General features: G+C 40.4%; 1 protein-coding gene across 1 annotated transcript in view; it reads left to right on the top strand.

Annotated features, from left to right (window-relative positions):
* The window catches only part of megf10 (multiple EGF-like-domains 10), a 91,695-nt gene extending 77,214 nt beyond the window's left edge, over positions 1–14,481 (top strand). The window contains exons 21-25 of the mRNA XM_030723949.1: positions 5,298–5,404; positions 5,506–5,629; positions 9,673–9,717; positions 9,802–10,011; positions 11,829–14,481. Of these exons, the coding sequence (XP_030579809.1) occupies positions 5,298–5,404; positions 5,506–5,629; positions 9,673–9,717; positions 9,802–10,011; positions 11,829–11,995 (653 nt within the window). The 3' untranslated portion in view covers positions 11,996–14,481. The remainder of the gene's footprint in view (positions 1–5,297; positions 5,405–5,505; positions 5,630–9,672; positions 9,718–9,801; positions 10,012–11,828) is intronic.
* The last annotated feature ends 2,439 nt before the right edge of the window (positions 14,482–16,920 follow it).

Genomic DNA, 16,920 nt, shown 5'->3' with positions numbered 1-16,920 from the left:
TTGTTGTTTTGTTTTTTGATGATGTATGTAACAGGTCTCTCTTGTAAATGAGACAATAAGTCTCAAGAGATTTTCCTGTATAAATAAACAATTAATAATAATCTGTGCAGCTGTGAAATTTCCTCACTGCTAAATATTCCACAGTCAACTATTAATGGTATTATAACAAAATGAAAGTGAGTGGGAATATAAGCAACTCACCCACAAAGTGGTAGGCCATGTAAAATGACAGAGCAGGGTCAGCAGATGCTGAGGCGCATAATAAACAGAGGTCACCAACTTTCTGCAGAATCAATGTGTAGAGAGCTTCATCAAATGGATTTTCAGGACCAAGTAGCTGCATCCGAGCTTTACATTACAAAGTGCAATGCAAATTGTTGGATACAGCGGTATAAAGCACACCACCACTGGACAGACATGTTATCTGAAGTGACAAATAACGTGTCTCTATCTGGCAATCCTATGGGCAAGTCTGGGTTTGGTGGTTGGCAGGAGAACGGTACTTTGTCTGACTGTATTGTACCAAGTGTAAAGTTTAGTGGAGGGGGGATTATGGTGTGGGGCTGTTTTTCAGGTGTCAGGCTCAGCCCCTTAGTTACATTGAAAGGAACTCTTAATCCTTCAACATATCACAACATTTTGGACAATTTCATGCTCCCAACTTTGAATTGTTTGGGGAATGCCCCTTCCTGTTCCAACATGACTGCACACCAGTGCACAAAGCAAGGGTCCTAAAGCCCTGGATGAGTGAGTTTGGTGTGGAAGAAATCAACTGGCCTCAAGAGTCCTGACTTCCACCCGATAGAATACCTCAAGGCGGAATTAGAGTGGAGACTGCGAGCCAGGCCTTCTCGTCCAACATCAGTGTCTGACCTCACAAGTGCACTTCTGGAGTAATTGTCAAAAGTTCCCATAAACACATGCCTAAACTTTGTGGAAAGCTTTCCCAGAAGATTTGAAGCTGTTATAACTGGAAAGGGTGAGCTGACATCATATTACACCCTATGGATAAATAATGGGATATCACTCAAATTCATATGCGTATGAAGGCAGATGAGCAAATACTCTTGGCATTTATAGTATATAAAAGTGCAATTCATTGCTACAACAATGAAATAAAATTAGCCAGACAATCCTGTATTTCCTAACTGATTAACAGTAATCTAATTCCACTTTTTTTATTATCATCCATGGATAAACTAATTTCTCCAAAACTGTACCAACTGAATTTCTGACTGAATTCAGCAGGGAATCACATGATTCTTTCCCCCACTGTATGCAGAGGTTAAAGTGGGTCTGACCGATCCAGAACTGTGCTCTGGGACCTTCAGTTAATCATTAACACCAAGTGTACCATCGCTGATCCGTTTGAAAAAGTGCAGGCATTTCACTACTACCCCTACTGTTCTCTACACTGCATGTTTTTGCGTGTGTTGTGGGTGGGACCCTCTTGTCTAAGCTACCTGTTTTGTATGCTGTGTTGGTATCAAGGACAAGGTACTATAAGACTATACACTTCTCAAAACAATTAAAGAAAAAAACAAATTTCACTTGGAGAAAAACTCATGCTTGATATCCTTGTATCCCCTCAGCTTGCTGTCTATACATTAGAGTTTTTACCAGTAGACAAAAAGGTTGTTTCCCTGTGTCTTCGGGCCAGGGAACAGGTCCTGACTGTCGTTTGCACCAAATGACAGTTCAGAATACCCAGCCTTCTTGGAGTTTCTGGGTGGTTGCTCAAGGGTGCCCTGTCCAGGGACTTCGCTGTCCTACTGGGAGACTTCAACGCGTATGTATGCGGCGACAGAGACCTGCAACGGCATGACTGGGAAGAATGGCCTGCCTGATCTGACCCCCCGTGTTGTTCTCTTATTGGACTTGTGTGCAAACCACAGACTTGTGTGGAAACCACAGTTTGTCCATAACGATGTTCAAACATAAGGAAATAAGTGCATGTGGCACCAGGACACCCCAGGTCACAGGCTGATTATCAATTTGGTAATCATATCATTTGATCTACAGCCGTCTGTTGTGGACACTTGGGTGACTCAAAATGGTATTTAGAAGTTTGTATGGCCCCCACATGCTTGTACACATGCCTGACAACATGGGGGCATGCTCCTAATGAGATGACGGATGGGGTCCTGGGTGATCTGGACTCTTGCCACATGGGGCCAGGCATTGTCGTGCATCAGAACCCAAGACCCACTGCACCAGTATAAGGTCTGACAGTGGGTCAGACCTTATACTGGTGCACCAGGCAAACAAAGAAGCATTGCTCATGTGTCTGCTGTGCGTGCGCTGCTGCAGTTGCATGTTCTCATGAATAAACTACACATGCAGAGCTGAATTCTATGCCCATGAAGAAACTGACTTTTGACCATTTGGGCAGAGCCTATGTGATTGGTATCTTTGATGGATAGTTCAGGTTACTGGGGTGGCTGTAGCTCAGGAGGTAGAGCAGGGCACCTACTGATTGGAAGGTCGGCAGCTCGATTCCTGGCTACTCCAGGCTGCATGCCAATGTATCCTTGGGCGATGCAAGCATTGGAGTGTGAATGTGTGTGAATATTAGATAATAAAAAGCACTTAGCTTAGTTAATCATGGAACTGCTTGTATGAATGGGGTAAATGTAAACGTGTTGTATAAGCGCTTTGAGTGCTCACACAGAGTTAAAAGTGTTATATAAGAACTAGTCCATTTACTGCTTTAGACCAAGTTACACCGTGGCAGCAACATGAGAGCCGTTTTAAACTTGCTCACAATCTGGAGAATAAAGTTACGACTATTACTACAGATATTTGCAGGTTATGGCTACTTATACAGACTTTATACAGACTATGACTATAAAATTACAGTATGTACAGTTGCAGATTATCAGTGGTTATACAATTTGCACATCGGTGCAAATGAGATGATTTCCAGTGTTGACAGAATGAGCAGTTTATTTACAGAAACTGAAATAGTGTACAGTAGTGCATGCAATACAATACTCAGTCCTGGGGGTTTACTGGGTGCAGGTGTGAGTGAGGTGATGGAGGGTGGGGCATGTGTGTGAAGGGTGGTGGTTGTCAGGGGGCAGAGTTCAATAAGGACACGGCTGTGGGGAAAGAGCTGTTCCTGAACCTGGCGGTTTTTGTCTAGAGGCTCCTGTAGCACCTTCCAGGGGGTGGGGGGTGCAGTCCATTTGCTGGATGGTCTTTTGTGATGTTTTACTTTTGTAAAATTATAGTCTGATTTAGCTACAGTGAACTAGCTCCAAAGTATATGTTAATGTAGGGCATTTGTTCTTTTCCTTCAATAAAGGTTTATTTTTACAGAATGTGCATATACTGTAGTATTACTACACTATTATTTAAGTATAGGATTTAGGCTAGGATACTTCTTCCACAACTGTAAAAAGCTGATAGTCAGCGTTTAATCACTGTTTATGGAAACAGCAAACAGTAACTTTTCTAATAACCACAGACCTGAGTACCCTCCAGAAACAGCTCTGCTAGTCTCTTTATGAACACTATTAAGATTTGTAAATAAACAAATATATGAGCTTATTAAACTAAAATACAAAAAAATTAAAGAAAATTGAACAAGAAATATTTTAGCAGCGACAACAGATATGTGGTGTTTCCCTGTGGTCTGCAGGTCCAGGGTAGAGACCGTAGTCATAGATCTACAGCAGACAAAACTAATGCTAATCAGCTGCTCAGAGATAGCCACAAACCATAAAAACTTACCGTAAAAACATAGCACACAGCAAGCTACAAGGGTGGTGTGTAATGTAGGTATAAGAACCTTTAGATTTGCACAGAATGACAGCAGCAACCTTCACTGTTTTATCAGGCACTAGTTTAGATCAGACAAATGAGCTACTTGTTGCTGTCATGTTGTTGTACAAAGACAGCCTGTCACAGCCTCTTCTCCTGTTCCCTCTACAGACTGCCTGTTCACAGAACCTGTAATATTATCAGGATGAACTATTATAGTGGATCCTGAACCCACAGTGAGTGGAGCTCTGTAGACACATGTTTGACTGTTTGACTGAGTGACATCTGGCAGCAACATAAGCACATTTTATATTTGTTCACATTTTTGAAAATTGAGATTACAGATTAATTGGACAGAAGTGCATGAGTATTTCCACTGCTGCACGGAAAACAATGACAGTAGTTAATTCGGCAACCTTTATTCTCCCTATTGTGAACAAATATGGTTTAAAACAGCTCTTATGTTGCTGCCACAGTGTAACTTGCTCTGTCCATCAAAGTCACTAATCACAGCAGGCTCTATAGGCTCCGCCCAACCAGTCAAAAGTCAAATTCTTCATGGACGTAGAATTCAGCTCAGTGCACACTAGAGGATGTCAGGTCTTCGGGCCACCGTCATGAAGTCTGTTTCTCACTGTATGGTCAGAGATATTCACACAAGTGGCCTGCTGAAGGTCATTTTGTAGCAGTGCTCATTCAATTGCCACTTGCACAAAGGAGCAGATACTGGTCCTGCTGATGTGTTAAGGACCTTCTATGACCCTGTCCAGCTTTCTTATAGGAACTGCCTCTCTGCTGGAATCTCCTCCATGCTCTTGAGACTGTGCTGGGAGACACAGCAAACCTTCTGGTAATGGCACATATTGATGTGTCACCCTGGAGGAGTTGGACTACCTGTGCAACCTCTGTAGGGTCCAGATATGGCCTCATGCTACCAGCAGTGACACTGACCCTAGCCAAATACAAAACTAGTGAAAAAACAGTCAGAAAAGATGAGGAGGGGAAAGGTGTCAGTGGCCTCCACCTGTAAAACCATTCCTGTTTTGGGTGTTGACAACCTGTCTCATTGTCGCCCCTCTAGTGCACCTATTATCAATTTCATTAACACCAAAGCAGCTGAAACTAACAACCCCCTCTGCTACTTAACTGACCAGATCAATATCAGAGAAATGTAACTGAATTGATGCTATAATCTGATTAAAAATGGTTCCTTTAATTTTTTTTCTTTGACCAGTACATAACTGACTACATGTGTAAATACATGCATGTGCATGTGGGCCCCATCCACTTAGCAAACACGTTTCCAGATACTTCCATCAGTAAAGCATTTTTTTCTATTTTTTTGTTATTATTTTTTTATCTTGTTTTATTTTTTTGAAGGACATTTGTCACTGTGAAGACCAAAGTTGTTCTTACTAATATTTTTTCAGTCAGATTTTTTGGCTTTTATGAAAAAACTGAAAAAATGACTTAGGCTGTTATTTGAACAAGGTGACAATACTTTCCATCTAACAGTTCCTGTCATTCTTCAGGTGGTCACCCAGCAACATGTGAGCCCCATCTGCGCAACTATTTCTCCAACCCTAGTTACCATACTCTGACCCAGTGCATCAGTGCCCCGCATGGTCCATATGGAAAGGTATTTGAATCCTTTGAGACTGCATAGAGGGACAAAGAGATGATTTCAGTATCGATGGTGTGTTAAAGAACATACTAACAACTTTTTTGGGACATTTTTAGGTCAAGAACAACCAGCTTTTTGTAAACATTAAGAATGTGGATCAGAGAAAATGTGAACTTCTTGGTGATCGTAATGGCACCCTACCTGCAGACTGGAAACATAGGGACTGCTTGAATGAACTGGGTGAGTTGGGGAAAACAAGCATAATAATCTGCAGCATACCTATGCATTTCAAGAAGTTTTAGTTTTTTGTTTGTTTGTTTAGTTGATTATTGTGCTTTTGAATCATAAACTCTCTTAGTGAACATATGTGCTGATTATCAAGTAAACATTGTGGGCTCTATTTTCTTTTTATATACTTTCCCAAGGAGCAAGTATAAAGAAAGTCAGTTAGTATTACATTGTGCTGTAATAATGACAACATACAAATTTTTTGTTTTCAAGTTAAATATTTGAAAGGCTTGACCTCCCCTAATTATGTTACTGGTGTTATTGTGACACCTGTGACAATTATATGATTTCTTATTTTACCAAGGAGAATTCTTGACTTTGAGTGTGGCTGCTGTACATAAAGGATCTATGTTGTGTTGTGCATTTTATAACCTACAGTGAGTAGTTTCTGAGTGATCACTTACGTACATGTGTGTTCTAAGCAGGTTTAAAGTAAAGAAACATGTTAATTTCCTTTTTTCTTGTCTTTGAACTACTTGTCTTGTATGCCACACACTTTAGACATAAGATAGCATTATATTATGATTCATAATTCATTTTACCAGTTCAGGATGGCTGTTGAACAATATTGTGGTCTAGCTCATGTGTAGTTGGATATTTTTGCAAGTTAAGGTCGTAATTAGTGCTTCATCCTGGATAATGCCAGGTATGACCATGTTAACGGTTACTGATGAACGGCTTGAACTCATATTGTCAGTTCTTCTTATGTAAATGCTTATTTGAGTTGGACATGCCAATTTAATCCACCAAGGTCTTCAAGGTCAACTTAATGATTTATTGGTCCACAATTGACAAAAATACATAAATTAGAAACTGTGATTCTTACAAGTGTGGTATGTATTATCAACATATAGAAAGTGCAGTATAAAATTTTTAAAAACAGTAAAAATTGCCTAAGTCGGATTCAAATGGCCCATGGAATTTTATCCAAATTGTAAAAAAAATCTGTCTTTTATCAGACAGTTTGGGGTCTAATATTGAATTTCCAGGAATGGCTTTTTGCTTCATCTTTGGATTTGCTTCCACAAATTTTATAATCTCATATTTTTGCTCATAAGTGCGAGTTTGTAGCTTACGCTTGAGTCCTGCACAATGATTGTCTCTGGTGAAATGAACTGATTCACCCAGTGCAGTCAATCCAGACATCACGTGACTGTCTAGACACTCAAGTGATCTTCAGGCATCATTAGTGTGTGTAGTTGTGTGTATGAACAAGTTGTGCACATGGAGTTTGTGTAGATCATATATATTTTAAGTGGGTGTGATGAGCGCTGAGGACGGCTTTAGCGCTAAACTCATCCGACTTATGCGATCACATTTAATTGGAAATGCATTACAATGGGACTCCAAATGTAATAATTTTGTTGGTGTTGTGGCTTGGTACACGGTCATGTGTGTACAGAGAGAAGAGAAAGGGGGTCAGCACACAGCCCTGAGGGGCCCCAGTGCTGAACAGCAGGGTGGTGGAGTGATAGGGTCCCATTCTGACTGACTATGGCCGGTCTGAGAGGAAGTCCTGAATCCATCGGCAGGTGTTGTACTGTATTCCAAGATTGGGCATCTTGGAATACAGTCTGCTAAGCAGAACTGTGGTCCACAAACAGCAGCCTGGCATATGATCCTCACTGTTCTAGGTGTAGCAAGGTGGCTTGGAGTGCAGTGCAGATGGCATCATCTGCTGACCTATTTGCTCTGTAGGCATACTGGTGAGGCTCCAGGCTGGGTCGGAGGGTTGCCTTGATGAGACTCAGTTGCTGCCAGTTTTTCCAGGAACTTCATGATGACAGGTGGCAGAGCCACTGGCCTATGGTCATTAAGACAGGTGACTGCAGTGTGCAGGGACTGGCACTATAGTGGACACTTTTAGGCAGCGAAGTATGGTACACTGTGATAGGGATCATTTAAAGATGTCAGTAACAACTCCAGACAGTTCTCCTGCACAGTCCTTGAGTACAGGCATGCCATCAGGTCCAGTCACTTTCCAGACGTTAAGCCTCCGGAATCTGCAAGTGACGTCATCTGGTTGCAAAATGAGTGCCTGGCTGTCAGTGGGAGGCACTGTGGTCTCTGCTCCTCGTGGCAGCTGAAGAAGTGGTTCAGCTATGGCAGGCCGTTTTAACATGAAATCCGTTTCATCTGACTATTCATAATTACATTTCAGATATCTAAAATTGCATTTTAACGAGATAAAACTACATTTTGACTATCGAGAAAGGTAATTTAAGATGTCTGCATTTACATTCTGACTAGTAAGAATAATAATTCAAGATATCTTCAATTACATTTTGACGAGTCAAAATTCCTTTCAAGATATCTGAAATGACATCATTTGAAGGGTCACACATCCTTAATTACAATTCAAGATATCGCAAAGGTAATTATGACTAGTCAAAATTAAATTTTTAGATATCTAAATTAAGCGATTGTGTGTAAGCCACCTTGTGCTGTACTGAGCTGTCCAAACAATTGCCTGCAGTGTGTCATGTGGCTGCAATGGCACTGGCCGTTCTGGACAAAATTGTAAAAAAATGCAACAATATAGAAAGAGCTCTTCAGGATGCAGAGAACGCAAATATCTGTGAAGTTTTGACTAGACAGAATTCTAATTTAAGATATCATTAATGTCATTCTCACTAGTCAGAATGTTAATTTAAGATATCTTAAATATAAAACCCATCTAATTTAAGATATCTCTAATTCATATGGAGATATCTTAAAGGGAATTTTGACTAGTCAAAATTACAGTTCTAGATATCGCTGATTTAATTTTGCCAAATTATTATTTGCTTTTGAGATATCTATAACTTGATTTGCACTAGTCAAAACTATATATCTCCTATCTAAAAATACATTTAAGATATCTTGAATTACAGTGTCATTCAAAATATCTTTAATTAGAATTATTACTAGTCAAAACAAAAAGCGAGATATCTCTAATTCACTTTATGACTAGTTATAATTTAATAGTAGATATCTGAAATATGTGTTTCAGATAGTCAGTAATTCATTGTAGATATCGTGAATTGAAACCTCCATTCAATTCAGTGGTAAATCTGATGTCATTTCTACTAGTCAGAATGTAATTACAGATATCTCAAATAGTCAAAATACAATAATAAGAGAAGCCTATACAGGATTTCTAAAGCTCCTCTTGGAAAAGCAAATATGTTTCTCACAACAGTGCAGTCAGATCATAACCTGCCAGACAGGACAGGAATAAACTAACTGCCAAACACACAGGAAATGAATACAGATCTTCCTTAAGGAACTTTTACATAAGCTTCATTAACAAGCTCCCTTCATGTGTAGTTTTGGGCGGATCCACCACCTTTCTTGTGATCATCCTCAACCCATGAGGCAAGATCTTGCACAGAGCTCCAGGCCAGGGGTGACGCATGATCTTTTATATTTCTTTCATTTCCAAATAATCACACCAACAGTTGTCACTGTCTCACCAAGCTTCTTCTTGATGGTCCTGTAGCCCATCCCAACTTTGTGCAGGTCTATAATCTTGTCCCTGACATCCTTTGAAAGCTCTTTGGTCTTGCCCATGGTGGTGGACAGGTTGAAATGGAAGAAACTGATTTTGTGGACAGACGTACTTTATATACATAACGAGTTGAGGTCAGGAGTGTCTGTCATTGATTGATTGTAGCCTGTGTGCCACACGGGCACAGAGCAAATCTATGGGAGCCAGAATTTTGGCTGGGTTGTAGGGAAACAAATAGTTATTTAACAAAATGATATGCAAGTCAGTTTATAATTGTATAGTTGTAAGACACATACTGTTGGACTACAGTCACCAGTCCACTCACCCACTCCTTGTGGGTGGAGTTATCTAACAACCAGTGCATGTATTTGAATTAAAACTGACAGAGATACTTTAGTACAGCCCCAGTTTTTAACATTTGTGCCTAATCTATTCAATTCAATTTCTTGCATCATTTTTCCTTCACTGTTCAGTGATTGACCTTTTCATTTACACTTGGTGTCAGGAGCCTGTGGAGTTGATAGGAGTTACATGGGGAAATCTTTAAGAGGTAGGTCCTACATATAAATGTGTACTCATTCATTTTTAATGATAATATTCATCTCTCACTGGCTCCCATGTCCATCCTGTGCAGATCTGATGAAGGGCGCACCCCATCATGCCAGCTCCTGTTCACTTAACAGCTCTGAAAACCCATATGCTACAATAAAGGACCCTCCTGTACTGATAACCAAAAACACCGAATGTGGCTATGTGGAAATGAAATCACCAGCCATGCGGGATTCACCATATGCTGAGATTAGCAATAGAAGCCCAACCAATAACCAGAATGTCTATGAAGTTGGTGAGTAGCATAATCTGTTTGTTGTCACTATCTATACTTTCCTCCTGCTGCATTAACTACACTGATCGAGCATAACAGTATGACCACCTGCCTAATACTGTGTTTGGCCCTCTTTTGCCGCCAAAACAGTCCTGACCCATCAAGGCATGGACTCCGCTAGAAGGTGCGCTGCGGTATCTGTCACCAAGATTTTATCAACTGATCCTTTCAGCTGGTTTCCAGTCATGGATTAAGCATGGTCCTAGACCAGGGGTGGGCAACTCCAGGCCTCGAGGGCCGGTGTCCTGCATGTTTTAGATGTGTCTCTGCTTCAACACACCTGAATCACATATAGAAGTCATTAGCAGGACTCTGGAGAACTTGACTGCATACTGAGGAGGTAATTCAGCCATTTGATTCAGGTGTGTTGGATCAGGGACACATCTAAAACCTGCAGGACACCGGCCCTCGAGGCCTGGAATTGCCCACCCCTGTCCTAGACTAAGGAAAAAGTGTCCCTGATCCAACACACCTGAATCAAATGGCTGAATTACCTCCTCAGTATGCGGTCAAGTTCTCCAAAGTCCTGCTAATGACCTCTAAATTTGACTCAGGTGTGTTGAAGCAGAGACACATCTAAAACCTGCAGGACAGGGGCTCTCGAGGCCTGGAGTTGAAGAGCCCTGCTGTATGGGAAACTGGGCCTTTAAGTCCTGTAATTGCGAGGCAGGTCCTCTGTGGATCAGCTTTATTTGTCCAGCACATACAACCGATGCTCAATTGGATTGAGACCTGGGGAATTTGAAGGCCAAGTTAACACCTCAAGCAGAACATTACCCATTGCTGGGACTTTTGGTGGTAGACAGGGGTCAGACTGAGCACCTTGACTGGTCTGCAGCTATGCAGTCCCATGTGTAACAAACTGTGATGCACTGTGTATTCTGACACCTTAATATCAGAACCAGTATTAACTTCTTCTGCAATTTGAGCTACAGTAACTCGTCTGTTGGATCAGACCACATGAGCCAGCCTTCACTCCCCAAATGCATCAGTACGCCTTGGTCTCCCATGATTCTGTTGCTGGTTCACCACTGTTCCTTCCTTGGACCTCTTTTGATAGATACTGATCACTGCAGATTGGGAAAACCCCACAAGATCTCCAGATTTGGAAATGCTCACAGTCCAGCCATCACAATTTGGTCCTTGTAAAACTCCCTCAAATCTTTACACTTGCCCAATTTTCCTGCTTCTTATACATCAACTTTGAGGACAAAATATTCACTTGCTTTTTAATATATTCCACCCACTAACAGGTGCCATGAAGAAGAGGCAATCTGTATTATTCACTTTACCAATCAGTGATCATAATGTTATGTTTGATCGGTGCAGATAGCTGCTATGTACAACCAGGAGTGTAGAATATGGATGTGAGTGTAGTATTTATATTACAGTATATTTTTACAGCACTCTGCTAAGATTTTTGGTACTTAAAGTGAATTGTAGATGCTTTCAGAATTCATCAGTTATTGAGGCCCCATTTACAGAGAACATTTTCAGATGAAAACACAAAGTTTTGATGCATTTCGGTCTCCCGTTTACACGAGAAAGACATTCAAACAATACTTTTTGAAAACACTCTGGTCTCTGTTTCCATGTAAATGGGCGAAAATGCTACTTTCTGAAAACGGGGGCACTGGCACACTGTGGTTGCAGCTCCTATATCCACACGGCCAACTTGTGGCCTGGCAATAGGAACTGCAGTATTCTCAGTGTCTTGGGTTTTTAAATTAACAGCTTTGTACTTTATATTATGCCAACTGATTTCTCTTTGATTTCAGATTCAACTGTAAGCACCATACAGTACACTGGAGATAACAGTGGCCATGTGAAGTTTGGGCAGGATCCATATGATTTACCAAAAAACAGCCGCATCCCCTGCCATTATGATATCCTGCCATCCAGAGAGAGTCCTTCCTCAGAGCTCAAGGAGCTGGACAGTGAATAATGCCATAGAGACTCCAATCTGTGTTCAGGCCTCACCTCCAGGCTGTAGCTTCAGCATTGCATCTTCTACAAACTGCCCACTTTTTATTCATAATATACTAGCCCTTATGTTATATTTTTTACACTGTTGTTGTAATTATGTATTATGACTACAAATTGGGTATATACAGTTAGGGTCATAAGTTTCCATACTCTCATCATGGGCATGAATGTCATGGTAATTTTGGGCACATTAAATTATTTCTTCAAACTGTCCTTCCAGGGGAATATACAGCATACATGACTTCAAAAGTTTTAATTATTTTAAAAAACAAGAATTGGGTGCACCAGTCTGAATTTATTTGAGATTTTTTTCTAATCCATACAAGGTCAAAATTATACATGCAGGCTCAAATATATACACCCCCCACTAATATTTGGATAAATGTCCCTTACCAAGTTACACCTTGACCAGACACTTTTGGTAGCCATCAACAAGTTTCTGGCATAATTCTGGCTGGCAGGATATTTGACCACTCTTCTTGGTAGATCATTAAATTCAAGTTCATTAAAATTGGTTGGCTTCCTGGCACAGACCCAGCTTTTAATTATAGTCCACAAATTTTCAATATGATTGAGGTCGGGGCTTTGGGAAGGCCATTCTAGAAGCTTTGATGACATTTTCAAGATGTTTTGATATGCTTTGTCCTTTAAATTGTCCTGTTAAAACACCCAAGTTTCAACCATCTAGCTGTTGAATTGAGGTAAAGTTGAACAATTTGGAGAGTTAGGGTTAGGGTGTTCTTTTATTATTCCATCGATTTTTGTGCAATGTACCAGTACCACTGGCAGCAAAACAGCCCTAGGGCAAAATGCTACCACTAACATGCTTGACAGTTGGTAGTTTTCTTGGGTTTGAAAGCCTCACCTTTACTTCTCCAAACATACCTCTTACTTAGCTTGTCCATGTGGACAGCTGCAAATTTAATTCAAGCTTAAAGGTGTTGATTTTGGCTTCTTTCTTGGTGAGCACCCTCTCTGTAGGGTGATGTAAAACTCACTTCACTGTGGACAGTGACACTGGCATTCCAGCAGTTGCCAGTTCATGCAAACCAATTTCCTCTCATCTGAAGGTGAAAATATGATTATTTTTCCAGACACTGGCAAATGGCACCACATCCAAATAACTTGTATTAGCCTATATCTATAATTTTGATCCTGTGTGAATTGGAGAAAATACAAAATACATTCAAACTTGTGCACCCAATTCTTTTCCTTTTTTAAAGTCATTAAAGATATATACTAAAAAAAAAAATCATTCTGTCCTGGAATGATTTTTTACATACACCCCATGAGTGTATGTAAACTTCTGACCACAACTATAGTTCTGGAGGTTTTTTTTTTTTCTTTTTTACAGCTCTTGCTGTAAGTGCAGTGAAGTCCTCTTGGTCATGTCACAGAGGAGAGCCTCAGTTTGCTACACAAAGCAGTTTGTTTCCTATGTTGATCAGCTAAAGCTAAAGGCAGTCTTAATACCCTCATGCAAATGGCCATTCTCACAAGTGACCTGATGTGTTTGTCATAGTATCCTTCTGACTGCTTGTCTGATATTGCTCCAAGAATTCCTTGTGCTGTTGCACTTTTTAGTCTCCAAACAGCAACTTCTACAAATAGCACTAACACACACCTTCAGATGGTTGAACTAATTGGTACACAAAAAATAGTGGACTGCCATCCATTTAATTAACATGGGTCTTCCCATAACTTTCAAAACTTGATATGCACAATCCCAAACAATTCCAGTATATGCTGTTAAAAAATCTGAACACTTTGTTTCAAGCTTACTAAAGACTTTGCATATAGCATGTAATATCAATCAAATCTTTATTTTTATAGCAGCAGAATTAGATAGGAGGTCATTTGGTTGAGTTTATGCAATTGTCTCAAAGACTACATGTTTGCTTTCATGATGAAAAGTTAAAGATTATGGCAGCTGAAAATGTATTTGATTTTTTATATAGTAATCACAGCAAATGCAATCAGTGTTATATTAGTTGGCAAGTAAACCAAAGGTACAAGTGCCATTTAAAAAGAAGTTTATTGTTGCTATTGTTTGTTTGTTTTTGTATATATTCCATGAGATTTTGAGCTTCTCGTTCTAACAATGTTTTAACTACTGTGATTTTCAGTAATTTCCCACTTATTTTACAATATTTTCTTAGTGGTGAGTCAACATACAAAAAAATAGAAGATGATTAAAGGTGATTGTATTTCATTTCACATGAAAATGTGACATTAAAATTTGTGACTTTCAGTACTCCTTGGCCCCTGTTGACATTTACAGTAGCTCTTCTGAGCTTGATATTCTACACAGTTGTATATCAAATAGTAGCTTGTTCACCATACTGCTGCCCCAGGGCCCATGTTCATTGTAATGTTTTTGTTTGTTTTTAGCATGTGATTTGTATTTCGATATCTCAACTTCAGTAAAATATGATGCATTTTGAATGTGTGATAACCTTCTTAAACATGACACTTAATAATTTCTTGTCTTTGTGCATATAACCTTTAGTCTTATTGTAAGAGAATGTAAATGCAGGAAAGTGTTATTCCAGCACTATAGATATAAGTGAAAATCTCTTTTTAGTTGAATGCATCTGGATTTGAGTTTGGTTCAGCCCAGTAGGTTTCTTGGTAACCTTAATAAAAAAAAAAAGTATCCCAACTGCTGTTTCCAGTAGAAACCGCAGAAAACTGCCAGATGCATATTCAGTAATGTAGCTATTAAAGAGATCAAGTTTTAAAATCAGGAAAATGTATGAAAAGAAATGAGATATTTCTTATCTGCCTCTCTGATATCTGTTGTATGTGTTGAATAGCTATAGATGGCTCTGTCTTCTGCATTGGGGAAAGAAATGGAACCCAGTAAATGGAGTCTTACGATTGGCTCATCATATGACACATGACTGGGGTGGCTGGAAGCTCAGGAGGTAGAGCAGGTTATTTACTAATTGGAAGGTGGTTCAATCCCTGGCTGCACCATTCTGCATGCCAAAGTGTCCTTGAGTGAGATACTGAAGGTACTCATGCTATCCCTAACACCCTCCTCTGTCACACCAACCCTCTGCATTTCCTCCTCAACTACTCCCATGAATTTTCTACTGCCTTTTCTTCTGCCTGGCAGTTCCATAGTCAACATCCTTTGTCCAATATATTCATTATCCCTCCTCTGCACATGCCCAAACCATCTCATCCTGAACTGTCCCTCTGATATACTCATTTCTAACCTGGTCCTGGTCACTCCCAATGAACATCTTAGCTTCTTCAGCTCTGCCTCCTGTCTTTCTGTTACTGCCACCATCCCCAAGCCATACATCATGATGGTATTACTTCCATCTAGTAGTTTCAGCTAGTTCTTTTCACTCTTGCTGCTATCCATCTGTCATACATCACCCCAACACTCATCTCCACTCACCCCATATATTTAAATTCATCTGCCTTCACTATCTCTGTTCCTTGCATGTTCATTATTACACCTCTCTCCCTCTCATTCACATATATGTATTTTATCTTGCATACTTTCATTCCTTCTATCCCCATTCATACCTCCACCACTCCAGACTTTCTTCCACCTGCTTTCTACTCTTACTTAAGTTATCTGCAAATACCATAATCCACACACTCCTGCCTGACTTCATCAGTCAACCTGTCCATCACCATCGCAGACAAGAAGGAGCTCAGCCCCAATCCCTGATGTAATCCCAGCCCTACCTTGAACCCATCTGGCACTCGTACCGCACACCTCACCATTGTCCTCATGTATGTCCTGCACCACCATGATAGGGTGTCACCATGCAGTTGACACCCTATCATATGCTTTCTCGAGATCCACAAAGACAGTGCAACTTCTTCTGACCTTCTCTAGTCTTCTCCATCAACACTGCCAAAGCAAACATTGCATCTGTAGTGCTCTTTCTTGGTATTGATCATCACCTCTCTTCTTAACTGAGCTCCAACAACTCTTTCCCATAGCTTCATGATATGGCTCATGAGCTTTATCCCTCTGTAGTTCTACATTTCTGGAAAATACCCTTCTTCTTGAAAATTAGTACCAGTGTACTTCTTTTCCTCAGGTATCTACACTTTTTTCTTTTGGCCTTTTGCAGCTTTATTTGATAGTAGTTTTGCAGTGGAGAGAGACAGGAAAGCAGGAGGAGAGATGGGGGAAGGCACGCAGTGAATGGGGACTAGGTTGGGACTCAAACCTGCGCCGTCTGCACTGCCATGAGGCACATGTGTTAGTCCGGTCAACCTCTGAGCCACCCTGGTGCCAGGTACCTACACTTCTACTTTCTTCAGGTATCGTCTCACTCTCGAGGATTGTGTTTGTCAATCTGATTAAAAAGCCCTCTCTCCTAAACATCCCCAATACTGCCTCAGGTATGTCATCTGGACCAACTGTCTTTCTTCTCTTCATTCTCTTCATAGCTGCCCTCACTTCCACTTCCTCCACAGGTCCTGACTTACAACTTTCCTCCACCTGTCGTCGTCATCCTCTCTCTCATTTTCTTCATTCATCAGCTCCTCAGAGTACTCCTTCCATCTTCTCAACACTCTCTTCACATGTTAATACATTTCCATCTCTATGCTTCATCACTCTAACCTGTTCTACATTCTTTACAGCAAAATCTCTGTCTAGTCAGCTGATGCAATATCTTTTCTCCTTCTTTAATGTCCAGCCTAATATACAACTCATCATAAGTCTTTGCCTTTGGTGTACACCTAGTCTCACAGCACTCCTGTGTACTTTCTTCATCTCCTTGCTGATCCCACTTTTTTCTTTGCCAATCTCTTCCTTTAAAGACTTTAATGTACTTCCTCATTCCACTGCCAGCTTTCCATGCCTTCTTTCCTCTGTCCAGAGGATACACCAATACCTTCTTGGAA

This window comes from Archocentrus centrarchus, unplaced genomic scaffold, assembly GCF_007364275.1.
Source record: "Archocentrus centrarchus isolate MPI-CPG fArcCen1 unplaced genomic scaffold, fArcCen1 scaffold_30_ctg1, whole genome shotgun sequence".
NCBI classification, from domain to species: domain Eukaryota; kingdom Metazoa; phylum Chordata; class Actinopteri; order Cichliformes; family Cichlidae; genus Archocentrus; species Archocentrus centrarchus.
Note: the sequence above shows the minus strand (reverse complement) of the source record. Positions and strands in the feature narration are given on the sequence as shown.